This window comes from Stegostoma tigrinum, chromosome 11 (genome assembly GCF_030684315.1).
Source record: "Stegostoma tigrinum isolate sSteTig4 chromosome 11, sSteTig4.hap1, whole genome shotgun sequence".
NCBI classification, from domain to species: Eukaryota; Metazoa; Chordata; class Chondrichthyes; order Orectolobiformes; family Stegostomatidae; genus Stegostoma; species Stegostoma tigrinum.
In genome coordinates this window covers 53,752,049-53,765,118 of record NC_081364.1, presented here as the reverse complement: position 1 = coordinate 53,765,118, position 13,070 = coordinate 53,752,049, and the positions used below count along the sequence as shown (strand labels likewise).

Genomic DNA, 13,070 nt, shown 5'->3' with positions numbered 1-13,070 from the left:
TCTCCAATATTTTTCCTGAATTCAAGTGGAGAAACCAGCTCCTACTCCATATGGTTTGATGGCAATGTGGGCAGGAGTTGACACCGTTGCCTATTCACCAATTAGTCAGTTTATACTCACCATTTTGAGTAAGGACTTGAATATCTTCCAATTAGACAGAAATCTCTTGAAGGTGGAGTTGCAGGTAGATAGGATAGTGAAGAAGGCGTTTGGTATGCTTACCTCTAATGGTCAGTGCATTGAGAAAAGAAATTGGGAGGTTATGTTGCAGCTGTACAGGACATTAGTTCGGCCACTTCTGGGGTATTGCATGCAATCCGGGTCTCCCTCCTATAAGAAGGATACTGTGAAACTAGGATAATAAAATGTGAAGCTGGATGAACACAGCAGGCCCAGCAGCATCTCGGGAGCACAAAAGCTGACGTTTCGGGCCTAGACCCTTCATCAGAGAGGGGGATGGGGTGAGGGTTCTGGAATAAATAGGGAGAGAGGGGGAGGCGGACCGAAGATGGAGAGAAAAGAAGATAGGTGGAGAGGAGAGTATAGGTAGGGAGGGGATAGGTCAGTCCAGGGAAGACGGACAGGTCAAGGAGGTGGGCTGAGGTTAGTAGGTAGGAGATGGAGGTGCGGCTTGGGGTGGGAGGAAGGGATGGGTGAGAGGAAGAACAGGTTAGGGAGGCAGAGACAGGTAGGACTGGTTTTGGGATGCAGTGGGTGGAGGGGAAGAGCTGGGCTGGTTGTGTGGTGCAGTGGGGGGAGGGGACGAACTGGGCTGGTTTTGGGATGTGGTGGGGGAAGGGGAGATTTTGAAGCTGGTGAAGCTCCCCTTCCCCCATCACATCCCAAAACCAGCCCAGTTCATCCTCTTCCCCCCACTGCACCACACAACCAGCCCAGCTCTTCTCCTCCACCCACTGCATCCCAAAACCAGTCCTACCTGTCTCTGCCTCCTTAACCTGTTCTTCCTCTCACCCATCCCTTCCGCCCACCCCAAGCCGCACCTCCATCTCCTACCTACTAACCTCATCCCACCTCCTTGACCTGTCCGTCTTCCCTGGACTGACCTATCCCCTCCCTACCTATACTCTCCTCTCCACCTATCTTCTTTTCTCTCCATCTTCGGTCCGCCTCCCCCTCTCTCCCTATTTATTCCAGAACCCTCACCCCATCCCCCTCTCTGATGAAGGGTCTAAGCCCGAAACGTCAGCTTATGTGCTCCTGAGATGCTGCTGGGCTTGCTGTGTTCATCCAGCCTCACATTTTATTATCTTGGATTCTCCAGCATCTGCAGTTCCCATTATTACTGTGAAACTAGAAAGGGTTCAGAAAAGATATACAAGAAAGTTGCCAGAATTAGAGAGTTTGAGCTGTAGTGAGAGGCTGAATAGGCTGGGTCTATTTTCCCAGGAGCATTAGAGCCTGAGGGGTGATCTTAGAGGTTTGTAAAATCATGAGGGACATGGATAGTGTAAATGGACAAGGTCTTTTCCCTGCAGTGGGGAGTCCAAAGCTAGAGTGCATAGGGTTAAGGTGAGAGGACAAAGATATAAAAGAGACGAAAGGGGCAACATTTTCACGCAGAGGGTGGTTTGTGTATAGAATGAGCCCCCAGAGGAAATGGTGGAGGCTGGCACAATTACAACATTTCGAAGGCAGCTGGATGGGTATATGAATAGTAAGGGTTTGGAGGGATATTGCTCAAATGCTGGCAAATGGGACTAGATTTATATAGGATATCTAGTTTGCATGGACGAGTTGGACCAAGGGTCTGTTTCTATGCTGCATATCTCTATGACTGTATATCCAACCCTTTAGAATTATGTTGGCTAATTAGTAATCACCACCTTCTCCAGAACAGAAATGGACATTAAATGCTGGCTTTACCTCTCACTCACACTTTTTTACCATTTTATTCACACATGCAATGATGCAACTTTAATCACTATCATTGAAGGTACACCATAGCAGATATACCCTCTCATTCTGAAGGCGTCAATTCATTACTGCAGTGTGTGTCAGTCACCTCTGGTGCCTCATTAATATGAATATTTGTACATCAAATTTTGACAATGGATGTTGATAAGCTAGTGAGGTTGGAGGCATCTCCTATTTGTGATTTTTGTAAATGATTTGGATGAAGGAGTGGATTAGCAAGTTTGCGGATGATACGAAGGTGGGTCATGTTGTGGTCAGTGCAGAGGGCTGTTCCATGTTGCAAAGGGACATTAATAGGATGCAGAGCTGGGCTGAGAAGTGGCAGATGGAGTTTAACCCCGAAAAGTGTGAGGTGATTCATTTTGGAAGGACAAACTTGAATGCAGAATAGGGTTAACAGAAAGATTCTTGGCAGTGCGGAGGAGCAGAGAGATTTTTGGGGTTCATGTTCACAGTTCCCTGAAAGCTGCCACCCAAGTAGGTAGGGTTGTCAAGAAGCCGTATGGTGAATTAGCTTTCTTTAATAGAGTGATTTGAGTTCAAGAGCCGTGAAGTTATGTTCCAGCTGTACAAAAGCCTGGTTTGGCCACACCTGGATATTGTGTCCAGATCTGCTTGCTTCATTACAGGAAAGATGTGGAAGCGTTGGCAAAGGTGCAGAGGAGATTTACCAGAATGTTGCCTGGAGTGGAGGGAAGGTCTTTAAAGGAAAGGTTGAGAGAGATAGGGCTTTTCTCTTTAGAACGACAAAGGATGAGAGGTAACTTGATAGAGGTGTACCGAATGATCAGAGGTGTAGATAGAGTAGACAGTCAGAGACTTCTTCCTAGGGTGGAGGTAGCTGTTACAAGGGGGCATAGTTTTAAAGTGAGTGGAGGTAGATATAGGGGAGATGTCAGAGGTAGGTTCTTTACTCGGAGAGTGGTTGGGGCATGGAATGCATTGCCGGAGAGGGAAGTGGAGTCGGCCTCATTAGGGACATTTAAGCGGCTATTAGATAGGCATATGGGTGATAGTATAAGGTAGGGGTGGAGGTTAGATAGACCTTAGGATTAGGATAAAAGTTCGACACAACATCGTGGGGCAAAGGGCCTGTACTGTGCTGTACTGTTCTATGTTCTATCATTGTCAAACCTATTTAGGCAGCCACATGATGTGACCATCTTGGCATTTTTTTTCCTTCTACCTATGGCAAGCAAGTGAATTCCAGTGACACTACCATCACTTCAGTTGAGTTTGGACTGGTAGTGATCTTATTTGGACCTCCTTGGTCTGTGTGATCATTCACTGGTTAAACACAGTCACTAGACAAGCAAAAACGAATCACTTGAGCAGAAGATGTAGAGCTAACTTGTAAATTTCTACCTTCAAAACATACATCTAAACATGCTTCAAGAGTATTAGTTATACACTTGAACTAGTAACGTCGCTGTGCACTAAGAGGTATCATATTGGACTTGAATTGTTTCTCTGTCCCCAGATCAAGCCAGACTGGCTAAGTTTCTGCAATATTCTCTGTTTGTGATTGAAACACAATACACTGATTATTTGAAAATTCAGAAGTGAATACAATAGCCAATGTTTTCAAGTTTGTAAGTGATTAACTAAATTGAGACAAATAACCTTGAACAAATAAAAACTGGAAATGCTCCTCGGGCTAGCTGGTGAGAACATATTTCAGGCAGGAACATGTATTTTTAAGCTTTTTTTTCAATCAAACTTATAAAACAGAACAAATTGCCTCAGTGGGCTATACGTGCAGTTTAATATGAAATAATTAACAAGTCTAAATGTAATTATCATTTCAAAATTATTTGAATACCCAATAAAGAGATACACAGAGAGGTGAAGGGGGCTTGAAATCAGATATTGGAAAATGGTAAAATCTGAAGTATAAACAAAATTCTGGAAATACATAGGCAGCAACTATGGAAAGAGAACATTATAAAGGAGAGCGAGTGGACCAACAGATTTTTAAAATTTTAACAAGCAATACAAATGTGTGTTGCAGTAATTGCAGTCATATTATGGTCAGCAAAACTTGAAAAGTATAGTTTCCAAAAAACTAAACCTAATGTCTATTACAGATTTTGTCTTAGTGGAAAGAAGAAATTTTACTGCAACTGAAAATTGAGCAGCATAGGACCTTAAAAGCTTCAGAGCAAATATTTTAATGTAATGGTTTGCCATGTGTGGAGTACTCAGTTGTGGCCAACATCCTTGCAGGTCTAATATTTTAATTAGCACAACATTAGGCTCTCGGTTTGCTATTTGTCAATCTCAGATTTTGAAATTTGCTAACCAGTGGTATGCCTTGGCAACAAAGTAGTGCCAGTAGCTACAGTCACTGTTTTAAACAGGAAAGTGGAGATGAACTATCAGTTAACACTTATATCTTTCTTATGCAACATAGTAACTGTGTGCTTTGAGTTTCGTCACATTTACATTCTGTGACTTTACCTGTGTTCTGAATATCTTAAAAAGTAGCTAGCTAAAGACGCATAACATGTTAGGGAACAATAACAATAAAAATAAGAGTAAAAATAGGAAGGTGAGCGGGCAGGGTGTGATAGAATTACCACATGCAAATATTTACTACCTGCAAACCGAATTTAGTTACTGTAACCTGCGTGCTAATAAAAGATCGTTGACTTGAAATGTTAACTTTCTGTCCCAGATGCCGTTTGTTCTGCGTTCATTCTTGCTATCTTTTGATTGTTCTTGTTGAGACTTTCCTTCAGATAAAAAGCAAAATATTGCAGATAAAGGAACTACAAGGAGGTTGACGAGGTCAATTCCCAGAATGGCGGGACTATCATATGTTGAAAGATTGGAGCAACTGGGCTTGTATACACTTGAGTTTAGGAGGATGAGGGGATCTGATTGGGACGTATAAGATAATTAAAGGATTAGACACTCTGGAGGCAGGAAGCATGTTTCCGTTGATGCAAGAGTCCAGAACCAGAGGACACAGTTTAAAAATAAGGGGTAGGCCATTTAGAACAGAGTTGAGGAGAAACTTCTTCACCCAGAGAGTGGCGGATAAATGGAATGCTGTGCCCCAGAAGGCAGTGGAAGCCAAGTCTCTGAATACTTTCAAGAAAGAGATAGATAGAGCTCTTAAAGATTGTGGAATCAAGGGTTATGGGGATAAGGCAGGAACAGGATACTGATTGTGGATGATCAGCCATGATCATAATGAATGATGGTGCTGGCTCGAAGGGCCAAATGGTCTATTCCTACACCTATTGTCTATTGTCTACATTGTGAATATTACTGGATTTTTAATTAGGTTTAAAGCAACGACTGTGACATTGTTGATAAGGGTAATACTTGTAGCATTATCTATACAGACGGCAGAGAATTCAGTTTTGAAACTGCATCTCCACTAAGCCAACTGATCTCAGGCAGAGCAATATTTAAGGTTTTGCATTACCCTTGACTATGACAGGGAAAAACACAATCAGCTGTGTTCCATAATTAAAAATATGCAAGCATACATGCATCACTAGACTCAAGTATGCTGCTTCGCACTGCCAAGTAGAATGGTGCCTTTTGACAAAAGTGTTTGCTTCTGTGCCCAAGCCAAAATTTTTGTTCCATTGTACTGATGGAGCAAAAAAACTGATTGGCAAGTGCAAGAATGAAAACATATGTGCACTGTTTTTGGAAATTTGGTGAGGTCACTGCAAAACAATTAAAGAGCATGTTCTTGCAAGAAACGAAGGGAGAATAAGCCAGAAACCCAGTCTAATCCAAGTTTTCTTTTGCAGAATGAATTAAGCACAGCAACACGTTTGACCTCCAAGCTGCTCAAGGAATATGAGAAACAGGTAAAAATAGATTTGAAGAAAGCAAAAAATGGAACTCTGATCTGCCCTGGCAGTTTTTGACTATAAACTACCTTCATTTCGTTATGACTTATGGAAAGAACATTGTAGCATATGTTCAGTTGAATGCTGGTTGCAGTGTAACAATTGAGAAAGTGGAATAGACAAAGATGGATTCCATTGAAGCAGAGAAAGGTAAAGGGTTTTGATTGAGTTCATAGGAAAAAATAATTCCCCCAACTGGAAATGTCAGTGATTCAGTATCATCCATTTGAAATTAGGTGTGAAAAGAGAGGTTGAGAAATATCTGTTGTAAGCATGGCAAATACTGTTGTGTTTTTAAGGAAGAAATTAATAAATATTTGAGGACAGTAATATTGGGATTTGGGTAAGCTTGGAGCAATGGGATTAGGCTTTGGACCTTCTGAGAAACGAATAAACCCGGTGGACTGAAGAATGCTACACATCTTCCCTTACACACAGACACACACACACACACACACACACACACACACACACACACACACACACACACACACACTTATGTAAGCTTGATGATTTCAGGATATTTAACAATAAGTAATTACAGTGCATTAAATGCCTTGTGCTTGGAATCAATCAATGGTGTCACACTTAACCCGAGAGGAAGTGTGCAGTAATGTGTCTAAGTGAGTTCCTGCTATGTGTTATAAGATCCTTAATAACTTTGTGTAAGTGGCCACAGATCATGGAATTTTAAAAAGCAATTGCATTAAATTTAAAATTACATGAAATATTTTCCACTGTTTCAATTCCCTTCTGCTTTGATTTATTTCTCTGCTGCATTGATTTATTTCTTCATTGGATATGCAGAACATTCCTACAGAACACATTGTTAGTCCACAGGAATGTAGGAAATAGGACCATTAGTAGGCTTTCAAGCCTGCTGTGCCATTCAGCTAGATAGTGGCTGATCTTTTACATCAATTCCATGTTCTGCTGTATTCTCAGTCTCTTAATGATTTTAATATCTAGAAATCTAATGACCTTTATCTTGAATGTGTTCAATGTCTGAACCTCCACAGCCATCTCATCTCAAATAGGTCCTAAATGCCTCACCCTTATGTTGATACTGTAAAGCAGTTATGTCCTTGAATAAGAAGACCAGAGCTATACACAAAACTTTAGGTGCTGTCTTGCCAGGGCACTATAAAATTACAAGGCATTTTTATTCCTGTACTCAAATCCTTTTGCAGTAGAAGTCATTATGTCATTTGCCTTCCTAATGGCTTTATTGCATTGCATGTTAGCTTTAATGCATTTATTTTTCAGGGACACGTGAACGAAGCTATCAGGTCCCAATGGACATGAACACTTGCCAGCCTTCCTTCACATGTGAAATGTTCTGTATTCTTGTTTTCCCACCAAAGTGGATAACTTTACATTTTCCATGTAATACTCCATTTGCTGTGTTCTTGCCCACAAAGTTAGCTTGGCCACAACCCCTTGAACCTTGTTTGCTGCATCCTCACAAATCACATGCCCAAAAAAAACCCTTTAACATTCAGTTCCCAGGCTTTGGTTCCCTTGCAGCTGCATTTCTAGAATGGCAATTAGTTCATACTCATTGAATTGTATCAGTACCAAGAATTCATCTACTGTATTGTAAATGCTGCACTCATTCAGATAGGGTACCTTTAATTTTGTCTTTTTACTACTTTTTTTTACATATTTTGAACCTATTTGATATTGGTGTTTGTTTCTGCTGCCTTCCAATTTCACTTGTTAAATTTCTTGCAACTGTTACCAGCTTTGTTTCTATCTTAGCTGAATTCTCTCTGTTTCCCACCACCCTGAAAAGTTTGTTTAAACTTCCCGAAAAGCACTAGCAAATCAGCCTGTTAAGATTTTGGTTTTGGCCCTACTGAAATATAACCTTTCCTTCCAGTTAAAATATCACATTTTAGTCGAAAATTTTATTGGATGCCACATGACCCAGAACTGGTTTCACTGCTTCAAATCCAAAATCTTTCCATCTGTGCCATCTCTCCAGCCACACATTCATTTGCTTGATCTTCTTATTTCTCTACTCATTAATTTGTGGTACTGCCAAAATCTCTTTGAGGTCAGCTTTTTAATTTCTTTGATAGATGTCAGAAGTACTTTCATGACCTCATCCATCTTTCTGCCTGAGAAGGGTCCCGACACAAAATGTCAAGCCTTCCTGCTCCTCTGATGCTGCTTGGCCCACTTTGTTCGTCCAGCTTTACACCATGATATCTGTTATTTCTGCCTGTGCCATTGGTATTGATATGGACTGTGGCATCCAGTTGTTCACCCTCTCCCTTCTGCCAGAAGAATATCCTGCAGCCACTCTGACATTGACCTTGTCACCTAGAAGACAACATATTCTCCTGGTGGCAAAAATGCCTGCCTGTGCCCCTACCTATTGAATCTCATACTTCTATTGCTCTTTCATTCTTTACTGCCCCCCCTCCCCATTTCCGTGAACCACACACGGTGCCCTGGATTTAGTCCTGGTTACACTCAACTGAGAAATCATTGTCCTCACTCGAATGCTAAGTGGAAAATAAGTTGGTGAGTAAGATGGACTTAGGGGACTCCTGTACCTATCTGGTGGTCCCTGACTGCCTGGTGATCACCCAGTCCCTCCTTGCCTTTGTTCTATTTATCTGCTATGTGACCACTTCCCTAAATGTGCTATCCTTGTAGTTCAAAGATTTCAGAATGTGTTGCAATGACTAGAGTCATCATTCACATTTTTGAAATCCAGAGGTTGAGTTTCTGTACTTGGTAATGCTTCCTCCACATGATCATTTAGTCCACAGGAAGAATGAATGACTTCTCACATATCACAGGATGCATGTTCAGTATGGTTGAACAACCCTCCTATTATTGCTTTACAGTCTATTTGTTACAAACTGGAGACAAGAACTTAGAAAATAGTTACTCACCAATTAGTGCCTTCCATGTTGATATCACTTATTATGACATTAAAAACTCTTTGTCCTTCCCGTGCTCCTGCTGCCCATTTTTAATGCCATGCCCAGTTCTGGCTTCCCACCACATTCTAATTAACTGGTTGACACCAGAACTTAATGTATTAGTTTCAATCTTGGTGATACAATGAACCGTGTCATTTAATGAAAAAGTAGATTCACTGGCTTCTTAATTCCTGTGTGCTTATGTATCTGAATTCGAGCTAGAATTTAACAGTTATTTATTCATTTTACATTTCTCTAATTTTCATTTATTTAGAAATAGCTAATAGCATTTACTCCCCGACCAATCAAATTGTGATTTCCCTGATATTGTTTCTGTGAAAGATTAGCTGAAATCCCAAACTCTTACCTTTTGACATTGTTGAAAACCTGAACTATTTTAAGTTAATGCAGAATCAATCAGATGAATATTTTCAGGGAGTCTAGAATATTCCAGCACATCTGAAAGATAGATTTTAGTTTTAACTATTTTGCATAGTTACTAACATTTTAAAACATTAGTATTGTATCTTCATGGGGAAAAAGGACTGAACCTTGTATAGGTGCAAAGTAAACCTGGTATATTTTAAGTTTGCACGTAATCTTACAATAGGTCATGATAGCTGAACTGGAAAAATAAAATTGCCATAGTCTCAGAGGACCATTGAGCTGTGCTCTCAGAATTAGTAAATAAGAGTAAAGCAGTTTATCTGCATTCCTTTCTGCCTCTCTTCAACTATATTACATCAGAAAATGTATCCTTTCAGCAGTGGAGGAAAGCGGTGGAAACCAGTGCTTTCACATTGTTCTAGTTCCAACCTAGTCTTTTTTTTTTGGTCATTATTCAGCATAATAAAATCTCAATTCTAAAGTTAAAAATTGCAATGTCTTCTTAATCCATTTCAGAATTTTTTTTCACGCTAATTGTTGAAGTTGTTTCTATACTATTGTTAAAACAGGCACTAAGCTCACTGTTGTACCTTTACCAGTAGGTTATTATTCACGTAATCTTAAAGAGTGTTTTTGGGTTATTTAAACAGTGCCCACCCCTACTCTTCTCTCACATTCCCCTCAAAAAAAACACAAGGAAAGTTAGTACAAATCAGATATCAATATTTGCAACAGAGATAGTAGGAACTGTGTAGATGCTGGAGAATCCGAGATAACAAGGTGTGCAGCTGGATGAACACAGCAAGTCGAGCAGCATCTTAGGAGCAGGAAAGCTGATGTTTTGGGCCTAGACCCCGAAACATCAGCTTTCCTGCTCCTAAAATGCTGCTTGGCCTGCTGTGATCATCGAGCTCCACACCACGTTATCAATATTTGCAACCTTCCTCGTCAATGTTGCTCATCCGACAGTTTGTCAATGATAGATGAAACCCTTTCTCCTCTTAGCTGGAGAATGGTGAATATAGAATGTAAGAGGATGAGAGTTCACCTTTGGCTTTGATATTCATTATCAGGGCTTTATATGTGTGCAAGTATCCTAGTAGTTTTCGTCCACATAATTCGTCCGAATTGGGAGACTAACAGTAATTCTGACAATAAGATGAGAAACTAACAATTGAAGGGCCAGACTACTGTTGCTATAAAAGGCTAATAGTGTTGTGATATCATGTAGGACTGTGGAGCAAGTCACTTGCTGGCACAGAATTTTCTGCATTGTAGACACAATCTAAAATCACATATTGTAACATCAATATTTTTAAAAAGGTATATCCTAATTTTAAAAACTTCTTTATGTATAGTTTTAATCGCCACCAAAATCTTAACCCTACACCTACCTGTTCACAATTGCATGATATTTCATTGAATGGAATCCCTTTCATGCCCTTCAGTTTATTTACTACTTATTCCAATGGTCAGAGCACGGAAATACAGAATCCATTTTTTTTTTGGAGATGATTTTGGCTTCATTATGAATTATTTTATAGGGTAGTCAAGTGGAGTCAAATAGCCGATTCTTGCTCAAAATTAAAATATAAATAACAGTCATTTGATAAGAATATTAATCGTAATAGAACTCATTAAGTGAAGAAAAAAATGATGTCTAACGATTGAAATTTTGTTGCTTTTGACCAAAGTGGACTTAGTTGCTATTCAACAAATTAATTTTATTTGCCAACTTTTTTGATAGCGTTTTCCCCTAGGTGGTGACGATGAAGTCATGACCTCCACACTACAGCAATTTGCTCGAGTAATAGATGAAGTAAGTGTTAACTCAATTTGTTTCAATTACGTTTCAAATATCTTGGTAATAGTAATCAAACAATAATGTTAATGAGTAAAGAGTAAAACAACCCTTAATCAATTAAATGTCTAATTTTACTGACATTACCTTCTATTTTCAATGAAGAAACATTACTGTCAATTTTTACACTTCATGCAAAGGTTTATAAAGAGGGATACCAACTATAACTGAGACATTTTGAAGTGGTAACATGCCTCTGAGGTCATTGAATCCTTTCAGTATTTTATGACAAATGGACTAGATTTAGAACATAAATTTATACCGTCTACTTGCCAAGTTGAAAGCGCTGCCAAAAACGCATAAAGCTACATATCATCTAGGAAAGAAGCAGCCTACTTGACGGGTGTTTTATAAGTACATAACTCCCTTCACCAATGGGATTGTGGCAGTATAGGATGCGTTACAATAATGCACCAACTCTCCTGTAATTAGCACTTTCCAGAACCGATGATCACCTAGAAGGGCAAGGGCAACAGATGCAAGGGAGCACCACCAACTGCAAGTTCTTCTCTGCACCATACTGACTTAAAGCTATACAAAATCCTTGGATTCAGATCTAACCCTGACTTTGCCATCAAGCCTGCCAATAAGGGTGATGCTATTGCTGTCTGGCGTACTGATGTCTACCTTGCAGAGGCTGAGAGTCAGCTCTCAGATACCTCCTCCTACCTTCCCCTGGACCATGACCCCACCATGGCACATCAGGCCATTGTGTCCACTACAGTTATGGATCTCATTTCATCTGGTGATCTTCCCCAATCCACTTCCAAGCTAATAGTCCCCCAAACCCGCACAGCTCGATTCTACCTCCTGCCAAAACTCCACAAACAGGACTGTCCAGGTCAACCCATTGTTTCAGCCTGCTCATGTCCCACAGAACTTATCTCTTCCTACCATGACTCTGCCCTCTCCCCCATGGTCTAATCCCTACCCACATACATCTGATGCCTTACACCGGTTTCAAAGCTTCTAGTTTACTGGCTCCGGCCACCACCTCTTTACCATGGATGTGCAATCCCTTCACACATCCATTCTCCACCAGGAGGGTCTTAGGGTTCTCTACTTCTTCCTAGAGCAAAGACCTGAACCATCCCCACTCACTACCACCCAACTCTGCTTGGCTGAGCTTGTCCTCACCCTCAACAACTTCTCTTTCAACTCCTTTCATTTTCTTCAGGTAAGAGAGGTTGCGATAGTTACCTGCATGGGCCCTAGTTATGCCTGTCTCTTTATGGGGTATGTGGAACATTCCTTGTTCCAGTCCTATTCTGGCCCCCACCCGCAATTCTTTCTCCAATGCATCGATGATATCATCGGTGCTGCTTCCCTCCCTCTAGAATTGGAAAACTTCATCAATTTCACCTCCAGTTTCCAAACTGCCCTCACTTTCACTGGTCCACCTCTGATGCCTCCCTTCCATTCGTCGACATTTCAGTTTCCATTTATGGGGATAGACTGGCCACTAGTATCCATTACAAACCCACTGAATCCCAGAGCTAACAAAGTGTGAAGCTGGATGAACACAGCAGGCCCAACAGCATCTCTTGAGATGCTGCTTGGCCTGCTGTGTTCATCCAGCTTCACACTTTGTTATCTTGGATTCTCCAGCATCTGCAGTTCTCATTATCACTGACACCCAGAGCTACCTGGACTATACATCCTCACACCCCACTTCCTGTAAAGACTCCATCCCATTCTCAGTTCCTTTGTCTCCGTCGCATATGTTCAGATTAGGCCAACTTTGACAAGGGAGCCTCCAAAATGTCCACATTCTTCCTCAGCCGAGATTCCACAGCTCTGTTGTCGACAGGGCCCTCAATCAGCTCCAACCCATCTCCCGCACTTCTGCTCTCACCCCTTCTCTTCCCTCCCGCAACAGCGATAGGGTTCCCCTTATCCTCTCCTACCATCCCACCAGCATCCACATCCAGAAGATCATCAGATGCCATTTCTGCTACCTCCAACAAGATACCACACCACGAGATAGATATTCCCCTCCCCTTCCTTGTCCGCCTTCGGCAGGGACCCCTTCCCTCCGGGACTCCCTGGTCCACACTTCCTTCACCCCCAACA

At 41.2% G+C, this 13,070-nt stretch overlaps 1 protein-coding gene across 13 annotated transcripts in view; it reads left to right on the top strand.

The window, feature by feature from the left end:
• Window positions 1-13,070, top strand: part of appl1 (adaptor protein, phosphotyrosine interaction, PH domain and leucine zipper containing 1) — a 171,487-nt gene that overhangs the window by 76,224 nt on the left and 82,193 nt on the right. For all 13 annotated transcript variants that reach the window (XR_009446505.1, XR_009446504.1, XM_059649964.1 and 10 more), the window contains 2 exons: window positions 5,709-5,768; window positions 10,884-10,955. Coding sequence is in view for 11 of the 13 variants with exons in the window: in XM_059649964.1 (XP_059505947.1) it covers window positions 5,709-5,768; window positions 10,884-10,955 (132 nt within the window). In the remaining 2 variants the exon portion in view is untranslated. The remainder of the gene's footprint in view (window positions 1-5,708; window positions 5,769-10,883; window positions 10,956-13,070) is intronic.